The sequence below is a fragment of the Seriola aureovittata genome, chromosome 16 (genome assembly GCF_021018895.1).
Source record: "Seriola aureovittata isolate HTS-2021-v1 ecotype China chromosome 16, ASM2101889v1, whole genome shotgun sequence".
NCBI lineage: Eukaryota > Metazoa > Chordata > Actinopteri > Carangiformes > Carangidae > Seriola > Seriola aureovittata.
The window spans coordinates 2,269,410-2,282,377 of NC_079379.1; the positions used below are offsets into that span (position 1 = coordinate 2,269,410).

The window sequence follows — 12,968 nt, forward strand, 5'->3', positions numbered from 1 at the left end:
ACTCAGCTGCCTGACCCCTGGGTTTGCCCCGCTGAACTGACCCCTGTCCCCGCTGTGGGCCCCCCAACCCCATCCCATCCCCACCCACAATCAACAGACATACACAGACACCACACATACACAAGCTCCTCTTTCTTTTTCTTCTTCCCCTTTTTTCTTGTACAGGTTGATGCTGTGTTCATGCTCCTCACACAAAACCTCAATGTCATTCTATCTATTCCATTTTTTCTACTAGAAAATGTTTCAAATTACCGCAGTGGGAGCTTCATTCACTAAAGTATCTGATGAGGCATGTTGTTGATCTGAAAAGCAGTGGTCAATGTATCATATTGCATCATAAGCACCTCAAGATTTTACACACCTATGGTATAAACAGAGGAGTTTGCTTCATGTCTCCTCTGTATTTTCACTGACTGAACTCGAGTTTCTCTGCTGAGTGATTTGCTCTTTACATGTTGCATCCTCACTCTGTCAGTATCTGGTCTCTGGCTCCATCTGGTGGCCACACGATGAATTTCACATTGGATAAAACCTTGATGGTCTGCATCCGTCATTTCTTTTTTAATTACCCTTTAATCAATAACAATATTATAAATAACAGACACTGTTAGAAATTGCAGTGTGGGACATGGAAAGCAAATTCACAGGGAAAAAAAAGAGTTTATACAACAGCACAAACACAGAGACATACGACACAGACGTGAAAAGAAAACAAGAATCGTGTGGAGTCGTTTCTTGTAAGAATGTAAATCATCAACAAATCGATTCAAAACCTAAATGCCAATCTGCATCAAAGTCTGTCAGTTGCATCAACTCTTTCTTCAAAATAACTACGTCCACTGTTTGTCTTTCTTTTTTTTTTACAGAATGGTTGTCAGAATAAAATCAAAATAATACAGCTGTTTAGGAATGATCAACCTGAGTTAAACTCAATTATGATTCAAAAGAAAATGACAACCTGACTAATAAACATAGCTAAACTACAAATATTTAATTAGAGAGACATAAAGTGAATGATAAAACTCATTCCCCCTCAAAAAAAGAGCTGAATGTCGACCTCCACCACAGGCCAAAGTCACGCCAACGCCCGGGGGAGTCGTATCGTCAATAAAGGCCTAAAAATAACAGCCATCAGTGTGTTTCAGTTGCTTTCACTGTGACTTTTAAAGTAGTTTCACCATCAGAAAAACGTCAGAGAACAGAGGCAAATCTGACCAGACGAGCGACAAACCAAAATCTCAGACTGATTGTTGAACGTCCGACGCTTCAGCACATTAACATACATCATAATGAGGCACAAAGCAGAGCTGCCACGTCCCAGCAGGAGGACTGGTGGCCACCGACGAGACATAATCAAGGCCAAATATGCAGACAATACAACAATTAATGTTGCTTTGGAGTGCTGGTTTTTATACTACGGAGATGAGAGCCTGATGATGTCATTCACCGTCTTAAAAATGCAGAGGACAAACAGCAGCAAATGCACGAGTTCAGTTTGAAGCTGCTCATCATCTTCTCTCTGAATGTCGTTGTAGATGATCTTATTTTTTGGTTAATGCACATTTGTACAGGTGTTAAATGTAGTGAGGTTTAGATTGACTGCAGTAGTAAAGGCTTTATCTACAATAACATTAAAGTAAATGATCTTTTTTTTTTTTTTTTAATCCCTAACAGCAACTCAATACTGTTTGAGGACGCAGGCCAGAAACTGCAAGTAATACCTGGAATATAAAATAACACTTAAAAAAATCTGAACTCCACATATAAAAAATTTTGACAGAAAAGCTTCAGAACTGTAGAAAATGACATTTGAAGCTGATGTGTTTGAAGAAGGCAGGTCGACCCTCTCTGACCAAACAGGGTCAAGTGTTCCAAGCCTTCTGAGTGCAGTCATATTTGTAGTCTTTTACTATGTGCTCTGTGTTTTCAAGTAATCCCAAGTCTCAGTGAAATTAATCCAAAGAACGATTATTTCATTTCTCTCCATTCTTGATTGTTCCAGTGGTTCCTCGACCTCGGTGGGTCCATCACTGAGGATCAGTGAGTAAAAAAAAGTGCTGAAGATAGAAATATCAGAGAAGCACAGAACTACAAAACAAACACAGGTAATCCAGTGTAGCTCACGAGGACAGTTTGGAGTAGCTCGGTGGTGAAAACTTGCGCTTCAGGTATTTGATGATGTAAAGAGGAAGACAGCTGACCAGCGTGATGGCGGACACCTTCCACAGGAAAGGCCAAGTCGTGATGAACGACAAGTCTGGGAGAGCAAACGGAGACACACTCGTTTAGTTACACATGTGTTACACAGTGTTGTGTTGTGACTGTACAGGATCATAGATGTTCAGTCAAGTGATGAAGAGTCACCATCACTTGATTATAAGAGATAAAAACAACATGAACAGTCCCGATGCAGCTCAGAAAGCCAGATTCAGATAGTGGTCTTCATGTGTTGGAGTATGGAATAAATGGCATGACAGAAATGTCATGAGACCAAACAGAGCTGCAATACACATGACTTTAAAACACTCAAATGAAAATGGAAACAGATATGGTGAGACATTAAATGTCACTGGGACAGAGAGATGGAGGGAATGACTTTAATTCACAAGCTGCACACCTACCAAGAAAAGCTCCAAAGGAGACCCTGCCTATGCCTGGTGCCAACGTACAGAAGCAAAAGAGGTGCAGCAGAAAGAGAGTGAGTGCAGAGCAAAAACAAGAAGAAGAAGAAGAAAGAAGCTATAAAAGCACAGAGCTGAACTACTGCACAACACAAAGCATTACATCAAAATCAACTGAAGCAGGTGCAGTGAAGAAGAACGAGGAACCTCGAAGAGCTCACTTTGTTCAGTCCTGGACTTAAACCAAAAAGTAAAGTTATCCATCCACTGTACTGAAAGCTCACGGCTACTTATAGTAGGTAAACATGAGAGAAAGTCAATTATCCATTAGATGATCTACTATTTTCATAATTGATTAATTCTTTAGGGAATTTTCAAGCAAAGATACCGAATATTTCCTGGTTTCAGCTTCTCAAATGTGGATTTGCAGCTTTTCTTCATCACACATGATAATAACCTGAATTTCTTTGGGTTTTTGACAGTTGTTTGGTCTAAACAGCAAAGTGAGGACCACACCTTGTGTTCTGGGAAATCTTACTTTATCTGTATTTTCTGACATTCTATGGATAAAACCATCAATTGATTAATAAGGAAAATAACCAGTAGATTAATCAATGACAAAAATAAGTAAGTAAGTAAGTTAACTGCTGCTCATACGTATTTCTTAAGTTTATTCTACAGTATCTACAGTAAGTAAAACAAAAAGTACCTACCAAAGTACTCATTGAGGAAGGCGAGCGAGGCGAGGTAGCAGCCGAGGCTGAAGAACTCGGCCACGACCATGAGCCAGTGCCAGGTGCGAATCGTCAGAGCCACCATCAGCAGCTCGGTCAGGATGAGCGCCGTGAAGGAGATGGCGACCACGTGCACGAACTCAGACTCAAACAGCAGCATCGCGCCGTACATGAGGATGCCACCTGGAGGCGCCAGAGGAAACACAACGACTAAATGACGTCAAAGCCAAACAACTTTCTTCACTTTAATAAAGATCAAAATGTCGGAACTGGATCAGTGTCACAGTGTTGAGTGTTGAATGTGGGTCTGGGTAAACATTTATTTCTTTTTTCTAGGATCTTTGTGGCTTTGAGCCATAAAGTTAATGTTTGTTTTGACCTGTTATAACAACTCGGATGTGACTGAGAAACAAGAAATCAAATACACGACTGCACAAAAATAATTCAAAATACTTTATTACAACTGCCCATTATTTATAATTTATATATTATTTATATATTATATAAATAATATATCAATTATTTATATATTATATAAATAATACACACTATTCTGTCATAACGCCACCACACTATTATCATATTATTCTACACTACTTTATATTATATTGTATTACATTTCGTTATATAATATTAGCATTTTTTTTTGGTCGAAAACGAAAATAAAAAAAAAAATATCCAAATTTGCTTGGATCAAATTTTTTCTTTTTTTAAAGTGACATGCACAAAAAATAAAAATAAAATAAAATAAAAAATTTGCCCACGTGGGACTAGTCTTGCACCAAGAGAAAGACATCCAAAGAAGTATTTTCAAAATAAAATTCAGCCCTGGTCAGTTCTGCCCAGTACAACTGGGATAATTAGAACTGGTTGACTGGGACATTGAGTTAAGGATTAATGTGTCTGGAGATAAGAACTGATTCAATACGATTATTTATGAGGGGAAAGATGCACAATGTGCTCCAGTGTCTCAGTCTGGTCAAAGTCTTTAAGCGTTCAGACGCTCACTCATCTCTTGGTGCCTCCTGTATCCTGATAGCCTTTCATTTTATCATAACACTGCACAAACTGAGCTTAACAGCCTATAACTGATCGCATAATTACTTCTTCATACAGGACATTCCAGCGAGTCAAACCCTGTAATAAATTAAGGCAGATTGGTGCCTAATATTTTCCTCCTGTGCTGTTGTCCTCTCATACCGTCTTGTTTTTCTTTTTCTTTTTTTGTTTTTTTTTTACACAGACCCGGTTTTGGCATTTAATTAAAAAACCTTGAGCTGTCAGGAAGTCACGCTCGAGCAGGAACATAGATCTTTCTCACACGCTGCATGGCTTAGCGATTACAGAAATATCGATTTACTGGACAGACAAAAGCTGCATGTAAAAGCAGATGGTGGTTGGAAACCTAAGATACTGAGAAACGGACTATCTGAGAGTTTGGAGGGGCCCAAGGATCGCGGTATTAGACACAGAAGAAATGATGAAACGGTGGTTGAAGAGTTCCATTGACAGTTGGTTATGGCAGACACAGATACGGTTATGTTGCAGTTGGTTCTGCTAAAAAGGTTATTTTAATGAAACTAATGTTTTCATCTGCAAATATAACTTTAAGAAAGTGCGTGTGCAGCTTACCCTGATAAACACTGATCAAAACCCAAATGAGGAAAGTCTTGAAAGATAACGAGCGACCCTGAAAGAGAGAAAGCAGAGATCAATCAGTGCAGCTGTACTTTCACATGTCTGAAAGCTGTTAGGGGAAGAAAGTGAGGGCAAAGGGAATTTGTCCATATAAAATCTGAACCATTGGTGTAAAAATTTCGTGTTTTTCTGAGGTCACTGTGACCTTGATCTTTGACCTTCAGCAACCAAAATCTATTCAGGTCGTTCTTGAGTCCAGGTGAAGGTTTTCAACAAATTTTAAGAAATTCCTTCAAGGTGTTAAGGAGATGTTGCGTTCACAAGACCAAAACCGTACTTTGTGAGGTCATCACGACCTTGACCTTTGACCACCAAAATCTAATGAGTCTCTGGCTGTTGCCGGCGCAGAGACATAATAAAAAGTGAACTGTACCTTGGTGAGGTCTTTGTAAAGCTCTGGGTAGAGCAGAGCCATCTCTGGCTTCACATCTTGGTCCAGAACCAGGGAGAACACTGGAAACATGGTGTAGATGGTTGCATACCTGCACAGAGCAGAGTGTCCAGAGAAATGAACAAAGTTTAAACATGTTAACATTATCAAATATATCCACGCATCTGTTTGTGCTGCTGTGAGATGATTCTCCACATGTTGATGAGAGTTTTGGAAAAGACACCAGACACATACCCGACCATGAGGAATCCCTGGTACAACGGCACGGAGGCGAAGAAGAATATGGAGGAGAAGACGGCCTGAGGACACAGAACGTAAACAGTGTCGTAAAGTTAGTTAGTTTGGAACTTTATTGTCCACAATGTAGAAAATTGTCTTTGTCTTCACCACAGCACAAATTAAAAACAAGACAATTACTTAAGAACAGACACTAAGAGCAAAACAGCCTCAAACAGGACTTTAAAAGACATTGCTGCAATTGTAACATGTTTATTTGACCTTCATTTAACAGAACAGAGTTGCACTGATCAGCGTACCTGCATGGTGGAGATGATCATGCCTCTGTGCATGACGAACTGACCCAGCGCTGCAGAGCGTTTGTAGCTGTTCCTCCCATGAACCATGAGCAGACGGCCGATGTGTTTAAACTGAGTGATGGAGAAGTCTGCGGCCAGAGACGCTTGTTTCCCTTCCTGCTCAGAGAAACAAACACGTTAAAGACACAGTGATTCTGCTGTCAAAGGTCAGAGTGAACTTTAGACCAAACAACAGAGGTGCACAGCAGAACCTAGCTCAATGTGCAGTCATATAAAAAAGGTATGAATATAAATATACAAACACAAATAGACATAACGGACTTAATAGACAACTAAGACATAACAAATAGTGGAACATGTCAATTGTAATAATAAGGTGCTCAAGTGGTGGACATTGAATTACTGCACAAGGTAACAGCAGGTAAAATACAATAGCAGCAGATAAAACTACAGTAAAAGCAGATGAAGCCTGTGAAAGCTGAATATATGCATTCAGCTGGGTTACACAGCGCCAACATTTCAGTGTCACGTCCTGCTAAAACAAATGATGTCAACCTAAAATTGAAAACAAAGGCATATACAGTGCATTACATGTAAATTGAGTTTTCAAAGGAAGCAAAGACAAATCTAATTAAGATGATAAAGAGTTATCAGAAGTAATGTTTTCATGCTGTTAAACACTGTTTTGGTGGCTCTAAAGTACTTTAAGTAAGTAAGTCAAGTAAGACATGTGCCCTTCAGAGAAAAATAACATCAAACTGCTACACAATTAGCTGTAGAAGAAAAAGTACACACTATTTTACTAGTAATCTAATTGATGTCAAATATATCAGAGTTCATCTGATTGAATCAGGTAATAGAGTCTAATCCAGAATAACACTTGTGGTTATAATGAGAAGGTCTGTAGTCACTTTACCTTTCCTTCGATTCCTATACCACAGTGAGCAGCCTGGATCATGCTGACATCATTTCCTCCATCACCTGACACACAATAGAAAAACACATTGTTTAGCTGTGTGTAAACAGCTACACATTATTTACATACAATGTATGTTTAAGTTTATGAGAGTAACACACGGTAGGTGACTCTCTCACTGAGCTTTGGCTGCCACCTTGTGGATGAAAGAAGTGACATAAGTAATATAAGAAGTATTTTTACTATTTGCTCTGGTGTGTGCTCGTACGTCTGTGTGTCTTTGTGTTCAATATACAATCAATCTGAGCTTTTCAGGACCTCCTGCATTAAATATGCACATCTGGGATATGACAGGTGAGTGGTTGATCAATTAAGTGTTTTGCTCTGGAGCAGCTTCAGAGTAACTACCAATTCACCTTCTTCAAGCCATCAAGCTATCAAACCATCCACAGTTCAGTGTCTCATATCGTCCTCCCTGAGGGACAGAGCTGCATCTACACAGACTGAAAGGCCAACCACCGTCCAAACGTTGTACTGCTGCTGCCACACATCTGTCAACACTCACCTATGGCGCAGGTTCTGTTGGCCGTGTGCTGCTGCAGGAGTGTGACGATATGGGCCTTCTGAGTTGGGGAGCAGCGACAGCAGACCACTGCTGGACACTGACACGCCAGCTCCACAAACTCGTGCTCATAATACCTCAAACACAGCTGCAACACAAAAATTAAAACACTGATCAATTTCCCCTCAAACAAAAACTTAAAACTCCTGCTTATCTGTTATGTTTTTTTTACTAAAGGCCTTGGTTGAACTCCAAACTATTAGTTTTGGCTGAGACGCACTTTCTATTCTCTCATGGCCTGTTTTGGCTGCAGCCTCAGCATCATCTGTTGTACAGGGAAATGTCACTGTGTGCTGTGCTGTGTTTCAGTACCTCTAAGGAGTCTCCAGAGATGACCAGAGCACAGTCATGTTTCCTTCTGAAGGCGTTGAGCTCCAGATGGGCCTCTCCTCTGTTTGAGACCTGCTCGAGAGCCACACAATACAATTAGCCACAAAAACAGTTTAGGCTTTTTGTTATCTCCCATTAAGGAGGCGCATTGTGATCACAGAGCACCGGGACAAAAGGCCGAGCAAAACAACATACCGGTTTGAAGACGTGGATGTCCTGGTTTCTGGAGACCAAATGGGAGCTTTTGGCGATGCACGTAGCTGTCTCGAGCTTGTCCCCCGTCAACATCCAAATCTAAGAGAACAAGATCGGCATGCAGGTGGATTGAGGATGTGGTTTTCCCGAACTTTATATATATTAATAATCAGAATTCTTCAGGCTGCTGGTGAAGAAACTATCCAGTCTTTATTTTCCTTTGCTAACCTTGATGCCAGCGTTCCTGAGCAGCTCCAGTGTTGGTCTGACATCTGCTTGGAGCTGGTCTTCTACACCGGTCAGACACAGAAGCTCCATCTCCCTCTCCAGACTCTCCACCACTGCTGCAACCTTCAGGGCTCGGTCATGGATGCTCAGCTTTGCCTGGTTGTAGCGATTCTGAACAGAGAGGGAGGAGAAAAGTGGAGATAAAATTGACATAAAAAAGAAATACTTAACAGAGCTGTTCAAACTAAAACTTAAAGAGTCCAATCACAGGGAGGAAAGAAGCAGAGAAAAATGGGCTGGTTAAGTTCTCAAACTGAAACCTTTTAGGTTTTTCAACCAAATACTTGAATACAGATGATGTGACAATATTTTGAGGATTACTATTTGTTTGTGTTTAAAGGAATTGTTTAACACAAACAAAACATTCTAAGTCAATATTCCTTATAATGTGGATTTTTATGATGAAACAGAGAGAAATATTTAAGGCAGCATTTAATTTGAACTTGAGTTTGTTTGTTTTTTCTTTCTTTTGGTTTATCTATATAGTTGTTTTTATGATTTGCTAATCAAATACCTTTCATATTTGTCTACACAGCAAAATCAATAAATATATATATCACACTGTCCATTTCAGACACATATTCACAAAACAGTAATACTCCAGAAGACCTGTAAAAAAGACTTTAATGTAAAGTCTGTGGAGTTTCCTTTTGAGGGCGAGAAAAATGAAAATATTTAAGATTAAGTTTAAGTTTATGAAAGTTTAAGTTTATGAATTTAGGAATAACAAACTCCCAGACACATCACACAATGAAGCTGATATTCTATCGATATATCACACAGCCTTGTGTCCATGTCAGAAAACGAAACAAAAGAGATTTATTGAAGGGCGCAGACGGCACAGAGAGCAGACTGAAAGGCATCTGTACCTCGAAGTCCTGATACTGCTCCTCAGACAGAGACTTCTTGGCCACCACCAGCGTCCTCAGACCTTCTCTGGCCATGTTCCCACACTGATGGAGAGGAGAGGATGACATTAGTGAGCAGGAGGATTTTCAACCTCAAGCACACTTTATTTCTTGGATGAATCTGAGGATTTCCATTATCTAAAATAAAAGTTTATGTATCTTTAAAATTCAAATACGGAGCAGATCATCTGTTCTATCAGAGCAGCTGCTGTATAAGTACACCATGTACAGTAAAGTCGATAGCGGCATATTGTTACCAACACCAAAAGAAATCAATATTGAATAACATAGCCTCTGGTGCAATCCAGAGGACACAGTAAAACAAAGGCGTGGATGGCGGTTTATTTTTGATATGAAACACCGATGAGGCGAATCTGTCCTGCTGATTGGTTATTGACAAGCACAGTAACCATAGCGCCGGTTGATTTGACAGTGGGATATTAACAGCCAACAGGACATCATTAGCACCATTGTTCAAGAATATGACATATTGTAATTACTTCAACTTTATCTAGGTCACTAATTAAATCAAAAGCTGCCCCCGGTGCTAAATGACTCAATAATGCCAATATAATTATGAACGTATGCACACAAGACCTTCGACCACTAAACTGGTGTAGACTCGGCCTGTTGATCTCTCTATGAGTGTCCTGATTAGAGGAGGTTATTGGATGAAAAGAATTATGGCTATGAACATCTGTTCTTACATTTATTTAATGTTGTTTACCAGAATTTAATTTTTCATTTTGCTGACAGTTTCATCCACAGCGACTCATTTTAGGATTCGCAGTCTTGTTAAAAGACAAGTCAAAGTTATGATCTTTAAAAGACCCCTCCGGTGAAAATCAAGTGTTTAACATTATTAACGTCCATATGACGTTTTTATGCAATACAAGAAATATGATGAGTGAAATATTCATCAACACCATGACGGAGTGTTCCCACCTTGAACTGCAGCGAACCAATGACAGTCTCATAAAAACAGTTTCAGACAGCCAGGGTTTCATACATCACAAACCTAAGGAACCAATCCTGTCAACTTGTGGAGACGGGGGCGGGGCTAAATAAACCTGAAACCTTGTCAGTACACAGAGAGAGAGTTAGCATTAGCACAACCACTAACACTGTTTCATCCACTGCCAGTTACAAACTACATAAACAAATAAAAGATGCTAACTGCGCTAACCGCTCTGATCCGTCTGCTAGTCTCTGGTTCTGGTCTCAGACTCCTCATCTGAGTCTGGGTCTGACTGAGGCTCAAACATGTGGCTGAGTCTCTCTGATGTTTCCTCCTCTAACCATCTTGATGCTCTCTGCTCTTTCACCTGTCCACCTGGAGCAAGCAGGTGGTGGGCGGGGCTCAAGGCCTGATCCAGGTTTCTCAATCAGGAAGTAAGAGGAGATGAGCTTCGACCCAGATTTTGAGTATTTTTTTAACAGAGTTGAAAACATGTCTGGAAGGAATTTGACGATTTCTAATAAACTAAACCCTGTTTTTATCACTCAGCAAATATATCTTTCAGCAATGGCCTTTCAGTGTATTTACATTATGTAATTACCTCTCTATATAGATCAAATCGTCAGCGTTTTCTCTTCAGTCTCCCTCAGCTGGATCAGAGCACTTCCTACTGCTGCTGCTTCACATTAAAAGAATCCATCTGACACAACCTTTTATTATGAAGTTTGCTTGGTTGTACTGTAAATATATGCACCCACTGCTCTTGTGAACTTCTGACAAAGTAGCTGCTAAAGGAGTGTTTGCTGTAGTATTTAACCGCACTTACACAAAACACCACTAATGACAGATGTCCACACATTAATCATCTTAAGTATTCTAACGTCAAGAGGTCACATGACTGCTGATGGACAAACTGGCTGCAAGGGTTCAAAGGGTGAAGTCTTTACCTCCTCCTCCAACCAGTCGTTGTATTGGACGATGCTCGCCATGGCAACATCAGCTCCCTTCATGTAGAAAGCGATGTCTCCTGTCGACTCCTCCTGAATCAAATTACAGGTGACAATTACAGCATTTCATCTGCTATTAAACGTACTGCTGCAGAAAAATATATTTCTAAACCAATCATCATGTAGCTTCAGCAGCTAGTTTCAGTGGTGATAAACACACGATTCAGCAGTAAAAAGACCACACAGAAAGCAGCATCCACACATCATATTGTTTTGCATTAGGTTCACACCCTGACGATGATGCCCATCCTCTTGCTCTCGGAGGTGAAGGGGAAGATCTGCAGGATGTGGAAGGAGAGGATCTGTCCTGAAGGAGTCTTCAGCTGCAGGGAGGTCAGGTCTCTGTTCACCAGGGTCAGGCCAACGCTCTCCGTCCACCGCACCAGCGCCACCTGAGGAAAACACACAAACACAACAGGCTCACAATCATAAAATATGGCATTTTGACCCTTAGAGTTATACTTAAATAAAACAAAAGGTTTACAAGGTGATGGATTTTAGTTAGCAATATAAAGATTTATGAAGAAAAGGCTCAAAAGTGAAACACCTGAAGGTCGGACTGACACAGAAGGAAAAAGACTGGATGCATTTGCTGCAGATTAAATCCATTTTTGAGCAGTATTCTCACATTTTATTTACAACTTTATGATACAAATGGGATTTTAAAAAATAAAATCTTAATAATGACTGAAAATAACATTGACTTCTTAATTTATGATGTAAAAAGGAGTCTATCAAATGCAAAAAAAAAACGAATGAGGAATAAGGAAACCCATAGACCATAATCTGATTGAGTCTAATTTCCCTTTCTGTGTAAAGACAAGGCATGAAAAAGTTGCGGTATCTCCAGAGCTGCTCAGCTTCTTCTCATTCAGCTCCAGATAAAGTGTTTTTCTGTTTCTCTTTCCTCTTTCTCTCCTCAGCAGGAACTGCGGCCCCCGAGTGAGCGTTCAGCTGCACACGACTCAATTCTCAATGGGTTCATTTTCAATTTGCTCACTCAAAGGTTGTTATTATACTCTGACCTACAAATTGGAACTTCCTGGTAATACCCCGTCATTTCTCCTGCTCCCCCTTTGAGCTCCGTAAAAAGGGCTGCCTATATTTACTTAACACACATCTGTGTGTCATTATCCTGGTGTGTGTGTGTGTGTGTGGTGTGTGTGTGTGTGTGTGTGTGTGTGTGTGTGTGTGTGTGTGTGTGTGTGTGTGTGCTGAGCATCCTAAACCTGGTTCTTCAATCGACTTTATCAGCTCCTCTGAAACTAGTTAAAGCTTTGTCGACTCCGATACAAGCTGCACATGAATCACGTGTTACGACAGTCATAGAAAAGACGGCAGCTGACGACTTTACGACAGCGACTGGCTCAAACAACCCGATCAATCATTTCAACTGTGTTCACAAGATCCTACTGATCATGTAAATCACAGTGGCAGCACTGCCTTTAAAATGAACAGCAGCTGAAGCATGTCATGATGAAAATGGACTCTGAACAGTTAAATTCAAATATAAGAGGAAAACACTCAACAGCTGAAATTATTTTGGAATCTTTTAACTTTGTTTTACAACAGATTCTGGAGCAGTAATGCTATCTATAATCTTTATATTCTACTGGGCTAAATGGTAAATGGTTTGAGTGAGGAATGAGAATGTAGAGTGTAGAGCTGTTAGCATCACAGATGACCAATGTGACGACACTTACACTTTCATCACCGACCAACAGCAAGTTTAGTAATTTGTAGAAGCACATCATTTCTGTCTAC

The 12,968-nt window shown here is 40.1% G+C and overlaps 1 protein-coding gene across 2 annotated transcripts in view; it reads right to left on the bottom strand.

Moving 5' to 3' along the window:
- Window positions 1-533: 533 nt before the first annotated feature.
- The window catches only part of atp9b (ATPase phospholipid transporting 9B), a 47,963-nt gene continuing 35,528 nt past the window's right edge, over window positions 534-12,968 (bottom strand). The window contains exons 16-30 of one of the 2 annotated variants that reach the window (XM_056399208.1): window positions 11,435-11,596; window positions 11,145-11,237; window positions 9,201-9,284; window positions 8,272-8,442; window positions 8,044-8,142; window positions 7,831-7,920; window positions 7,462-7,606; window positions 6,897-6,961; window positions 5,981-6,136; window positions 5,679-5,743; window positions 5,427-5,535; window positions 4,988-5,045; window positions 3,335-3,538; window positions 2,622-2,654; window positions 534-2,257 (exon numbers count right to left, since the gene is read on the bottom strand). In XM_056399208.1, the coding sequence (XP_056255183.1) occupies window positions 2,121-2,257; window positions 2,622-2,654; window positions 3,335-3,538; window positions 4,988-5,045; window positions 5,427-5,535; window positions 5,679-5,743; window positions 5,981-6,136; window positions 6,897-6,961; window positions 7,462-7,606; window positions 7,831-7,920; window positions 8,044-8,142; window positions 8,272-8,442; window positions 9,201-9,284; window positions 11,145-11,237; window positions 11,435-11,596 (1,671 nt within the window). In that variant the 3' untranslated portion in view covers window positions 534-2,120. The remainder of the gene's footprint in view (window positions 2,258-2,621; window positions 2,655-3,334; window positions 3,539-4,987; window positions 5,046-5,426; window positions 5,536-5,678; window positions 5,744-5,980; window positions 6,137-6,896; window positions 6,962-7,461; window positions 7,607-7,830; window positions 7,921-8,043; window positions 8,143-8,271; window positions 8,443-9,200; window positions 9,285-11,144; window positions 11,238-11,434; window positions 11,597-12,968) is intronic. The other variant, XM_056399209.1, reaches the window with a different exon arrangement.